This window comes from Pseudopipra pipra, chromosome 6 (assembly GCF_036250125.1).
Source record: "Pseudopipra pipra isolate bDixPip1 chromosome 6, bDixPip1.hap1, whole genome shotgun sequence".
NCBI lineage: Eukaryota > Metazoa > Chordata > Aves > Passeriformes > Pipridae > Pseudopipra > Pseudopipra pipra.
This window is the reverse complement of record NC_087554.1, coordinates 25,780,324-25,791,091: the sequence shown is the minus strand read 5'-3', so window position 1 is coordinate 25,791,091 and position 10,768 is coordinate 25,780,324. Positions and strand designations below refer to the sequence as shown.

The 10,768-nt window shown below is 54.4% G+C and overlaps 1 protein-coding gene across 3 annotated transcripts in view; it reads left to right on the top strand.

The window, feature by feature from the left end:
- Positions 1-4,227: 4,227 nt before the first annotated feature.
- Positions 4,228-10,768, top strand: part of MAPK8IP1 (mitogen-activated protein kinase 8 interacting protein 1) — a 26,111-nt gene continuing 19,570 nt past the window's right edge. The window contains exon 1 of one of the 3 annotated variants that reach the window (XM_064658016.1): positions 4,228-4,289. In XM_064658016.1, the coding sequence (XP_064514086.1) occupies positions 4,243-4,289 (47 nt within the window). In that variant the 5' untranslated portion in view covers positions 4,228-4,242. Of the gene's footprint in view, positions 4,290-4,362; positions 4,494-10,053; positions 10,140-10,768 lie in introns of those variants that run through there. The other 2 variants (XM_064658014.1, XM_064658015.1) reach the window with 2 other exon arrangements.

The window sequence follows — 10,768 nt, the reverse complement described above, 5'->3', positions numbered from 1 at the left end:
TTTCCTGTCATCCAAATTATTTCGCATGGTAAGTGGCATTTTTGGGGCTGGATCTGTGGGGTAAGGAGTCAAAGGAAGGGGAGGCCACATCTCCTAAGTGATCTCTTAGAAGGCTTTGTCGGGGAGGAGGAAATCACATTTGCAAGGTTTCTGTCAGCACCTGGAATATGGATGGTGGCATTTGGAAGAGCTGCACCTTGGATAGTAGCACTGGGAAGGACACAGACACACCAGGCCAGCCAAAAATAAGGGAAAAACTTCCTGCAAGCAACCTGTTATGTAGGCTCGGATTCATCCACTCTGGCATCTTTTCCCAGCTGAAATGATAAAGGTGGGTAAAACTGTGATGAGTAGGGGATGATTGTTCACTGTTTTCAGTAATATTTAAAATTGGACATGTTTGGTTAAAGTACAAGATGGTAGAATGAGCAAGGCCGCACCTTCCTTAGTTTTTGTGGCAAGTTCTTCCTTGGTTATGGGTGCTGACAGTTTGACTGAGTTCAAAAGAACTTGACCAATGCATGGAGAAAGAAAAAGCGGTCAGTAACCCCTAGTGAAGATACCATCTTTGTTTCAGGAAGCAGCAGAGGACTGCTGGAGGCTGACACAAAGGAAGCAGCATGAAATGGATGCCAGATTGGCGGCACTTTGTTTCCTGGGATAATGAGTGTTTCCTGTGTCTCAGGGCTAGGTGGCAATATGTGACCTGACATAGGCACCCCTAATGCAGGCATAGTGTGAGCTCATTCCTTGGGTAGAGGGAGCAGTTGCCTTTTGATGCTCTGAAAGTAGTGGCTTTTCGGATGCTCCCCAGGGTGGCATGAAGGCTCTTCTCAACTGAGGTTGGGCACTGGGGCAGAGGAGTCCTATAGAGCTATGAACAGTTGTTCAAGATGGGTCTCCTTCAGTGACTGAGCCTTGGCTGTTGCAGTTCTCCAGCTAAGTCATGAACTGATATTAAGTACATCAGACTTGGTAGTCTAGTAACTAGCTAGGATGCAGCTGAAGTCAAGTTCTTGTGTGTTATGCCATCCTCGGTGCTCCTGTGTAGAGCCGGTTACTAGAAGCTTTCTTTATCTAGGGAGAATTAAATGAGGTACATTTCTTTCCTAGTACCTAGCAAGATTCAGGAAGTGCATGTAGCCATGCAGTTCCCTGTCCACGTTCAGCAGTGGGGCTGATGCAGGACAGCAGTGCCTGTGCCTCACAGTTGGGCATAGTTCAGATAGCACCAGTCTGAACACCAGCTAAGCGAATATTGCAAACAAGCTAACCAAACCAAGACACAGTTTTAATTCTGTGTAAATAAGCATTTAAAATTTGGTGTCTCATTTGCTTAGCTAGTTTGAAACAAAAACATGTTTAGAAGATGCAGATTAGAGTGTTTCACAGAGTGCTACTGGAGAAGCTGCTGCCTGAGCACTCTCACACCATTCGAGGAATCGCAGAGGTACCACCTGAGGCTTTTAAGTACTCGGACCAGGGGCCTTTGCAGCAGGCAGCTCCGGTGAGCTGACAGGGACACTTTTGGACCCCTTGCTAATGCGCACACACACCCCATTCTCAGGCCAATTCCTCCTTCAGGCTCAAACTTACACTTCCTGTAGCAGAGTCTCAGGTGTCAGATTTATAAATAATTTAATGCAATGGTACAGCAGCAGGTCAACTCGAGCTGGGTACCTGCGGGGAGGGATCCCAAACAAAGAAATACCTGGACAATTATATCCTTATGACTCATGCACCTGCCCCTCACATGCTCTCTTACTTAAGCTAAACAACTAATACCTCTCAACAGGAGGTACTGGAGCATGTCTGGTCTACAAGGTGGCCAATGTGTACAGTGCATTGGTTAACTGAGGGGGTGTGCAGTCAAGGCTCATGGTATTGCTGAATTGTTCTCATTTTCAGTGAGGACCTTGTGGTCTTGAAAAAGTAATACTTCAGTGCTTGGAGTGGCCTGCTCATGACAAAAACCTTTTTGAAAACAGCAGCCTATGCCTTAGAAGATGAGGAGCCAGGATGACAGCAAACTCAGTTCAGCTTTCTCTATGCAGAGTGTAATAATATAAATTAAACCTGGAGAGGTTGGGTTTGAGGCTCCTCTGTGCTGGCCAGAATATCTGTTTTCCCTGTCAAAGGAATGATGGTGATGTTCCTCGGGGTTGAAAATGGCTAACCTTGGATTTCTAGCAGAGACTGACTGCCTGCTCCATGTGCTGGTGATTGAGAAAATGTCCTTCCCCCATGTGTGTTCTGTCTGCACAAGGAAGGAGCTGGAGTGGCTTCAGGAGTGACTGGCTGAAAGGTCTGAAAGTAGAAAACACACCTGGATATGAAGAGATGGGAGTCAAGAGATGTGATCATTGTGACAGAGGGAGAAAGAGCAGTAAGAAGATCAAGAGTAGAGTGCTGGTCTGGTATCACAGCTGCATCTAGTAGGGGATCAGATGGTTCAGCTGGAGGAGAGGAGCAGGAAAACTCTCAGCACATAACCTTTCCTCAGGTTTCATTTAGGGCTTACGGAAGTTGGCCTGAAGTGAACCTGATGGTCAGTTGGACAAATTGAAAGCAAAAAAGTCAGCAGATGCCTTGTGGTCAGAGATGCTCGCTAGGATGGAAACATAGTCTCTTATTTTGCAGGAGATGTGCATGCAGTCTTCCAGGGGCCTTGGGCTCTACTGTGCATCTAAGGAACAGAAATGACCAACAGTAGTGCAGCCAGAAAGGCCAAAGTGGGTCTCCTGCCAGGCCAGCTTGAGCCAGGGCTGGGATGAAAGGCCTGGTGACCTAAGGGGTGAGCTTTTGGTGCTTGGTGTCCAAGAAGGTGAGATATGCTGGTGGTGATCTGGCTGTGGGACGAGGCAGCACCCTTACCTTCTGCCCCAGGTCAGAGGCCAAATGACAGCCATGCTGCAGAAGAATCATTTTGGTAGGTAGGGTTTATGCTTTGAGATGGAACAATGTCAACGGTCCCCTGAAACTCCCTGAATGAATGCTGGTGAGTCTCTTGAGTCCAGCACCAGTCTGTGCATCCAAATGGTGAAGGGGACACCCCTCAGGAGGCTGCCCCGGGGGTACCTGCACATGGTGATCCTGTGGGCATGTGTTTGTCTCCACACTGGCCCAGGAGTAACATCTCTTTCCAGTTTGGCAGGAGACCAAGATTCCTGAGAGAGAGAGCAGGACTGTATGCCTCAGAGGGCTCTGCTTGTTCTTCTCTGGAGGAGCAGCTGACATCCTGGGTCTTGGCCAAGAACTAATACCATTGTGTCAATGGCAGTCAGCTCTGTGGTTTGAGAAACACTGAGGGGACTGGCTGTATCTTTAAAGTTTGAACTGCTAAAGCAGTGCCACCCATGCCGTCCAGGACTGTCAAAGACAGTAAATGGGAGCAGAGTGGGCATGCAGAGAACAGGAAGAGTTCTGTTCAGGTACAGAAGTAACCTTGGGACTTAAAAAACTGATGCTGTCCCCTTCTGTGCCTAGCACAACCTGGACGGTTTTCTGCAGTAGCCTGCAATGCATGGGGAGGAGAGGCAGGAGAGAGAAACTTGCTCAGGCTGGTGAGGAAGGGTAGAAGCAATGAGCACTCACTCAAGATTAGATGCTCCCTGGGACACAGCAGAGTGGGTCTGCCCCTTCTGAAGAGAGACTTGCAACATCAAGTTGCATTTTTCCCCCTCCTTGTGCCTGTGGAAAGTGTGTGTATGCTGCTTTTTTAATTCCCTTGGCGATGCTTGCAACCCTGGCTAGATTCAACAGGGACAGGATTTGTGCTGGGGCTGCCAGACCTGTTACTACCCGGGTACTGCAAACCTGCCATGGGCAGGAAAGCACAGCCTGGTTTTAGAAGCTGCTCCTGCTGCCTCCAGACGTGTCCCCGCTGATGAGGAGCCCCTTGCAAGTGGTCCTCTGTGTCCAGCCCCTCACCCTGGGCTGCTCCCTGTCCGCTCGGTCAGTCGCCCTGCTCCTGGGGTTGCTTCTCCAGGCCTGGGGGAGACCCCGGCTGCCTCCCTCACCGGGGGGCTCTGGGGCTGCCGCCACCACCTGCGGCGTATCTGTCCGTGGGGGCGCTGCTTCCAGCTGCGGGTACATCCTTCGGGGCCGGTCCAGCTGCAGGCACATTTGCCCCGCCGGGACCGGCGTTTCCCAAGGCCCGGGCGGAGCAGCTCGGGTGGGAGTGCGAGGTGTCCCTTCCAGCTGTGCCGCATCTGTCCTGCAGCTGCCGCCGGGGGCCGCAGGATGGAGCCTCCGGGCCGCACCCTCCGCTCCCTCCGCCCCGGCGGCAGGTATGTCCCTCCCCGCCGGCACCACCAGCATCCCCCTCCCTCCATCCCTCCTTCCCTGCCTCCTTCCCTGCCTCCCTCCCTCTTGCCCGCCCTCCGCCTGCATGGAGAGAGCCACAGAATGGCGGAGCGAGAGAAAGGAGCCGCATCCCCGCCCGCCTCCTCCCCCTTCCTGGGGCTGCACCTCGCCTCGCCCCCCAATTTCAGGTACCGGCCGCCCTCCCCACCCCAGACCCCCGCGGGCTGCCCCTACCCCCTGCTCGGGGCAGCGCTCCCCATCTGCTGCAGCCCCCCCGCCCGCATCGCCGCGCCGGGCCCCCGCCTCCTCCAGTGCTTCTGCCCCCTCCCCGAGCATCCCCTCGACCCCCCATCCCAACCATCCCTTCTTTTCCCCACCCCAGCCACCGCTGAACCCCCACCGCAGACATCACCCCGGCACCCCCATGGCTGCTTAGCCCACCCACCTAAGCCATGTTGGCCCTCACCCCATACATGCACCACTGCAGCTCCCCAGCCCCCTGCTTTGGCCCCGTGTCCCCTCCGCACTCCACCCCCCGGCCCCCTTACCTGCCTTATCTCCTCTTCAAACACCTCTTCATCTCTCTCCCCACCCCCAGGAAAGCCGTTTTCTAGCCCTTTCCTGGAAATCCCAGATGCTCCTGCTTCCTTCCCACCCCTGTGAAACAGGAACTCCAAGTGAGATGGTGGGAGAGTGCCAGAATTGATCCTCTTAGTAATACCAAGTGTTCCATCGATTTGGGATGCAGGGGGCTGTGTCTCCTCTGAAACCCAACGAGGCTTGTCATGGGGACTTCCGATGGCATGGGCCAGGCCAGGGATGGCTGGGGGCTTTCAAGCCTCTGGTGCCTTCTGAGGGCAGCTCAGGGGCAGGGATGTGCTGGGCGGGTGAGGGAGCTCTGCCTCTGCCTGCAGGTGCAGTGCCCGATGTTGTTCGCTTGCCATCGGGGGAGGCTCCCTGCTCCTGACAGCCATGCCATCGTCAGCCGTTGCTCTCTGCTTGCCTCTGCCACCCAGGGGTGCTGTGGGCGAGCTGTCAGGGAGCCTGCTGAGAAGGGGAGACTGGTACTGGCAGCTTTGTGTGCTGAGATTCTGGGGAGAAAAGGAGAGGCTGGTCCACACTTGGGGCCACAGCTAAACTCATGCCTACCTCTGGCAGGCCCAGCCCCTGAAGCTGGGGGCCCCGTGGGTCCCTGCGAGGAAGCAGGCAGGTGCAGATGAGCTATGGTGGTGTTCAGGCAATTTACCCTTGCAGGGCTCTGCTCCCAGACCCCCTTTACTAATGGCTCCGGGGCTTTGGCAGCTGCCTCCTATTGCAGTGCTGCCTGCGAGAGCTGTTGCAATATGGCTGGTATACCCTGCAAACCCAGCTATTAAATGCTGCCTCTGGAAACATCCACCATGGAGAAGAGGCTTGGCCACTGAGCTGGGGGCTGGAGGCTGAGCTGCCAAGCAGTACTGGGCCTACTACCTGGCACTGTCCTGGATGTACTGGCTGTACCCTGGGCACTCTCCCACTCCCCAGCAACCAGCAATGCCCTGGGAGGGAGAACAAGGTGCTGCTACTTGCTGTGCCTCAGACCTTTGAAAAAGGAGCCCAGTGTGCTGCCAGCCTGCTCTAGGGAAGAACTGACCTCCGTGAAGGAGGCTGTGCACCTGAGTGGAAAACTGGGGAATCAAGGCAGGAGCGCAAAATCTTCTCTGGGCACAGAGCTCAGGGTGTGAGACTTGAAGTGGAAGAAGATGCGGCGATGTCTCTGAGCCTGGGGCAAGGTCTGGCAGATCAGAGGCGATGTTGTGGATGTTGTGGCAGGGAGCGTCATGTGAGAAGGGAGCCATGCTAGTGAAACATTTACAAGCAACATTTACATGTCACAGCTTGGGTTGTGCCTGTCCCAGGTCCTGCATCCCTGCAGCAGGGCTCAGTGAGGGGCTGTCCCCCCCAGATGAGCTGGACCCAGAAACAACGAGTGCGATTGAGTGTGAAGGCCCAGTCTGTGGCTGGCAGTGAGGTCCTGAGTGAGCCCTGCCCTCTTCCCCTGCTTGCTGCCTGCAGGACAAGGTGTTTCAGGTTTCTGTCCTCTGGTACCTACACCTGCTCTCTCAGTTCCCTGAGTGGTGACATACTGGCACAAGCATTAGGTGATCAGTTGGCTTGAATTGAGAGAGGACTTGATCCTGGCCAGCAAGCAGCCTGATGGTCTGAAGCTCTGAAGAGGAGAGGCATGGTGGTCTGGCGGGTCTTCATTGACAGGGATGGTTTGGTGTAATCTGAGAAGAATTGAGAGGAGAAGGATAGTGAGGTGAGCCCTCCTTTAGCCAGGAAGACCTCCAGAGGGGGCCACTCACTGTGACAAGAACAACAGCATTTTAGAAGACTGCAAAAAGAAGTTATTTTTATCCAGCCTCCTTGTTGTCCTTAAGCCTCACAAAGCCTTGCAGTGGGGGCTATGTCCATTGGAGCTTCTCAAACTCTAGGACACCAGTTTGCAGCTCCTCACCCTACCATGAAGTTTTGCCAGTGCTTTGGGCCAGGCTTTCCTGTGAGGAGCTCTGGAGGCTCTCTGGGATTGGAGGTCCCTCTACCCAGCATAAGAGGGGCAGGGAGGACTTGCACAAGTGGGGTGCAGCTGGATGCAGGGCCCCACAGCACTCACAATGCTGCCTGCCCCACTGCCTCCAAGAGTGTGGCTCTGATGTAGCTGGAAGGGGTCAGGGACTGATCTCCTCTGTCTTCTTTAGGTTTCCCTGATAAAAGCAAAGGGCATCTACTTAGCTGCTGGATAGGAAGGCTCCTGGGGAAAGAAGCCCTTAGGGAGTTATTTGCATAGGTCAGGAGAGAGTGGGAACTACCCCACTCCTCAGGGAGCCCTGTGAGAAATCATAGCCCTTTGGAAGAGAGGTCTCCAGGGGAAGTTCTCCTTGGGAATTTCAAAGAAGCACCTTCAGGCTGAGGCAAAAATCAGTCCTAGCACTATGGTTTTTTTATGTGTTGGACATGCTCATCTGGAGGTGTCAGAAGAGCCTGTTTGAAGGCAATGAATGAGCTGGGCATCAGAAGGGGCATACCTGTTGTCTTGTGAGGGGAGACAAAAGGGCTGCCTTCCCCTGATGGAGAGAGAGAGGTGCCTTTCCTTGGTTTGAATAAGAGTCTCTGTGGTTCTTGTGATGGAAGAAAAAACATGGGGCCATCCAAAAGTAGGATAGTACTATTTTTCCCATTGATGCTGGTTACAGGACTTCCACACAGTGCTGCCTGACAGCAGACTATCAGAGCAAAGCACAGGCAGCCAGGCTTTTTGGACCCCCCAGCTCCATCATGTCATGTTGCCCTGGCCAAATCCCCGTGTGAGAAATCCCATGCAGCAGCAGTGGGGTGGGGAGGCAATATTCTAAGTCCTCTTTTCCCTGTCAAGGCACAGAGTCAAGGGAGGCACAGCAGCCAGGCTTGATTATAAGGCTGTTATTAGCACTGTGATCAAGCTGCTCCTGCCACGGGCAGGTAACGCTTGCCTCTGCTCATGCACCCATGTGTGCACTCTCGCTCACAGTTCCCAGGTATCCTGAGTTTATCAATTCTCATGCATACCAGCAGGGCTCCATCCTCTCAGCACATGCTTCAGCACCCATAACCTCTGCAGGGGCAAGGCTCTTCCACCCCCATAGATGGGGATAACCTCCCATATACCTGCGATTCCATGGCTGCTGGTGACGGAAGTTGGCCAAAATACACATGTAGGTCCTGCTCAGAATTTTACTACCAGTGATGGAGTTGAGGAGTCAGAGCTGTTTCATTTTGCTAGTATTTTTAGCCTCTTTGAGAAGCAAAAGAGAAAGGCAGGGGTATTTCCAGCACAGGGAGGAGGGGTGGGTAACGGGGAGCCTTCCTCGTATCTCCTAGGAAGTCCCAGAGCACCCACGTGAGAGGAGCAAGGGGCGAAAGTAGTACAGAGATAAGAGATTTCTTTGTTCATTGCATTAAGTGATGAGATTTCAAGCAGATGAGGTGCCTCCAGGCAAAGCTGATAGGGAAGATGGAGTCATGGGTGCTGTTCCTGTGGGGCTGAGAGACAATGAACACAGTATCAGGAGTGACATTCACCAGTGACATGGCACTGGTGGGGAAAGAGCTAGCAATAAGTTAGCTCAGCAGAGCACTCCAGGCCACCCTGTGAGCTGAGCTCCTGTGGACATCACTCCCCTTAATCTGGCCAGGAGTGAAGCCAGGTCCCAAGCAGCTGGTTGGAGATGCACCCATCACTTGAAGCTTCTGGAGTGGGTGGCGGTGAGAGGCAGGAGAGCAGTGCTGTGATGGGTGGCAGTGGGGTACCTCCCCCCTATGTGTCAGAGTGGGGTATGTGCAGCCGGTGGGGAGGGTGTGCCCTATCTGAATCTCAAAATCACAGTGGGTGCCTCTCCTAGAGCTCTGACTCCATCTTGATGGGGCAAGGAGTGAACAGCTCTCCAAAAAAGCTCATGGTCTGCAACATGCTGCTGGGCAGCAAGTGGGTCTAAGAGGTGTGGAGGTGATGGAGGATTATCTGAGGCCACTGTGTCAACAGTTTGGCAGCAACACCTGACAGCCCCTCCTGGGAAAGACCCCTGTAAGGGTTAAATGCACCGCAGGTACCCCCAAAACACCAGGCAGGATTTAAGAGAATTTATTTCCAAAAGTCAAGAACACAACATCTCGGTACAAACTGCACAGGGCCTAAGAAAAATACACCTCCTCTTCTTCTCAGGCTTTTATCATCCCTGGCCCCCACGCTGTGGGGCCTTCAGACTTGTCTGCAAGAACTTCTCTTCTACCCGGGGAGTGAGCTTCTCTGGAATGCAGGAGGAGAAAACATCTAAAACTGTTTCTGAGGAAGATGCCTCTTTCTAGGCAGGAAAGCCTTCTTAAGTGGAATAAACCCTCATCTTCTCGTCATAACTCTTCTGGAAGGGTCTTACACACTTATAACCCCTATATCCTTCAGCAGCAGAAGAGAGTTGGGAGCTGTCAGAGCAGCTCACCAGGTATTTCACTGGCTCTCAATGTGGGTTAGAGGCTGGGGAAGCTCAGGGATGGTTCTGCCTGAGGCAGGAGTGGGTCTGGGGCTTAGATGGGGGCAGACAGGGAAGGAACAGTGCTGTCAGCACTGCTCTGCCATGGCTGGGTTTGCCTATCAGTGAAGGTGCTCCTCTTGCTTCCCTCAGCTCGGAAGTGCAGCTGGCCATGGCGCTGGTCCCGCTGTGCTGGAAACGTTCTGGCCTTTGCATCCATGAGTGGCCTCACTCTACCTGTTGAGAAGCCAGACAAACACTCCTGTCTCCCGTTGCTGGGTGGGGCAGCAATGCTGCAAGGGCAGGAGGAGGTGGGTGGTGCGGGTGTCTGTGATGGGGTAAGCAGATCCCCTGTGCCCATTGTGGGTGCTGGGGAGCGGGTGCTGGAGCAGGAGCAGGAGCCAGGCTGGCTGGCTGGCAGGCAGAGGCAGTCAGCATCCCCAGCAGAGTGCAGGGACTTGGCGCTGGCTCAGCTGGGGAGGATATTTTTTTTTTTCCCCCTCCAGGACAGCTGATTCCATCTATTTTTAATGAGCTTCCCCAGGTTGCGCAGTGAGCTTACAGAGCAGCGCTGGCAGCCACAGACTGCGACGGGGCAGGCAGAGAGGCACTGGGCACCCAGGGCTCAGCTGTCATCTCCCTCACTCCTCCTCACAGCAGGCCTGGGGGTTTTTTTGGGGTAGGAGTGTGTCCCCCAGTGAAGGGGGGATCCTCCTCAATGCAGCTGCCCTTGAAAATGGAGTCAAGCACCGAGGAGGAGAGCTGGCTGGAAGATCAGTGGGAGAAATGGTAGGGGACTGGCTGGGCCTAAGGGAGGGGGGACTGTCCCGCGGGCATGCAGGGGGTGAGGGGCAGCCCCTTGCTCCTGGCACATCGATCTTCTCTGTAAGCGATGGCCCCAGGACAGGAGCAAACTTGGCATCCAGTCGAGCCCAAAGTTTTCCTGGCTGCACAGGGAACTGTGTGGCAGCCAGGCACCAGAGCAGCAAAGGTATCTGGCCACATCCTGCTGCACCCCAGCATCGGCAGGCAGGGCCAGTGCTGGGGACCTGTGCAGCGTCTCCCTATACCCGAGAGCTCGGACAGGGCTGCCTGTCCCCGTTGCAGAGTGGGGGGCACTGCCAGCCCCTCATGCTGCTCCTGCAGAGCTAGGGAGCCCCTGCCAGCCCCTTGGCAATGTTGTGCCTCTTACCGGGACCCTGCAGCGCCCGCTGTGCTCCCACACCATGGTGGGTGGAGGCCCTGAGCATTAGCAATGGATGATGTCCCACCCGGGTGACCCGTGTAACCAGAGAAGAAATCAATTTGTGCTTTGAAGGCTCGTCATGAGCCTCCTGTTCCATGTTCCCTCCCTCCCGTGGGCAGCAGGAGGACATGAATGAGGGGGGGTCCAGTTGCCCCACCCTGTGCTGAAAGCT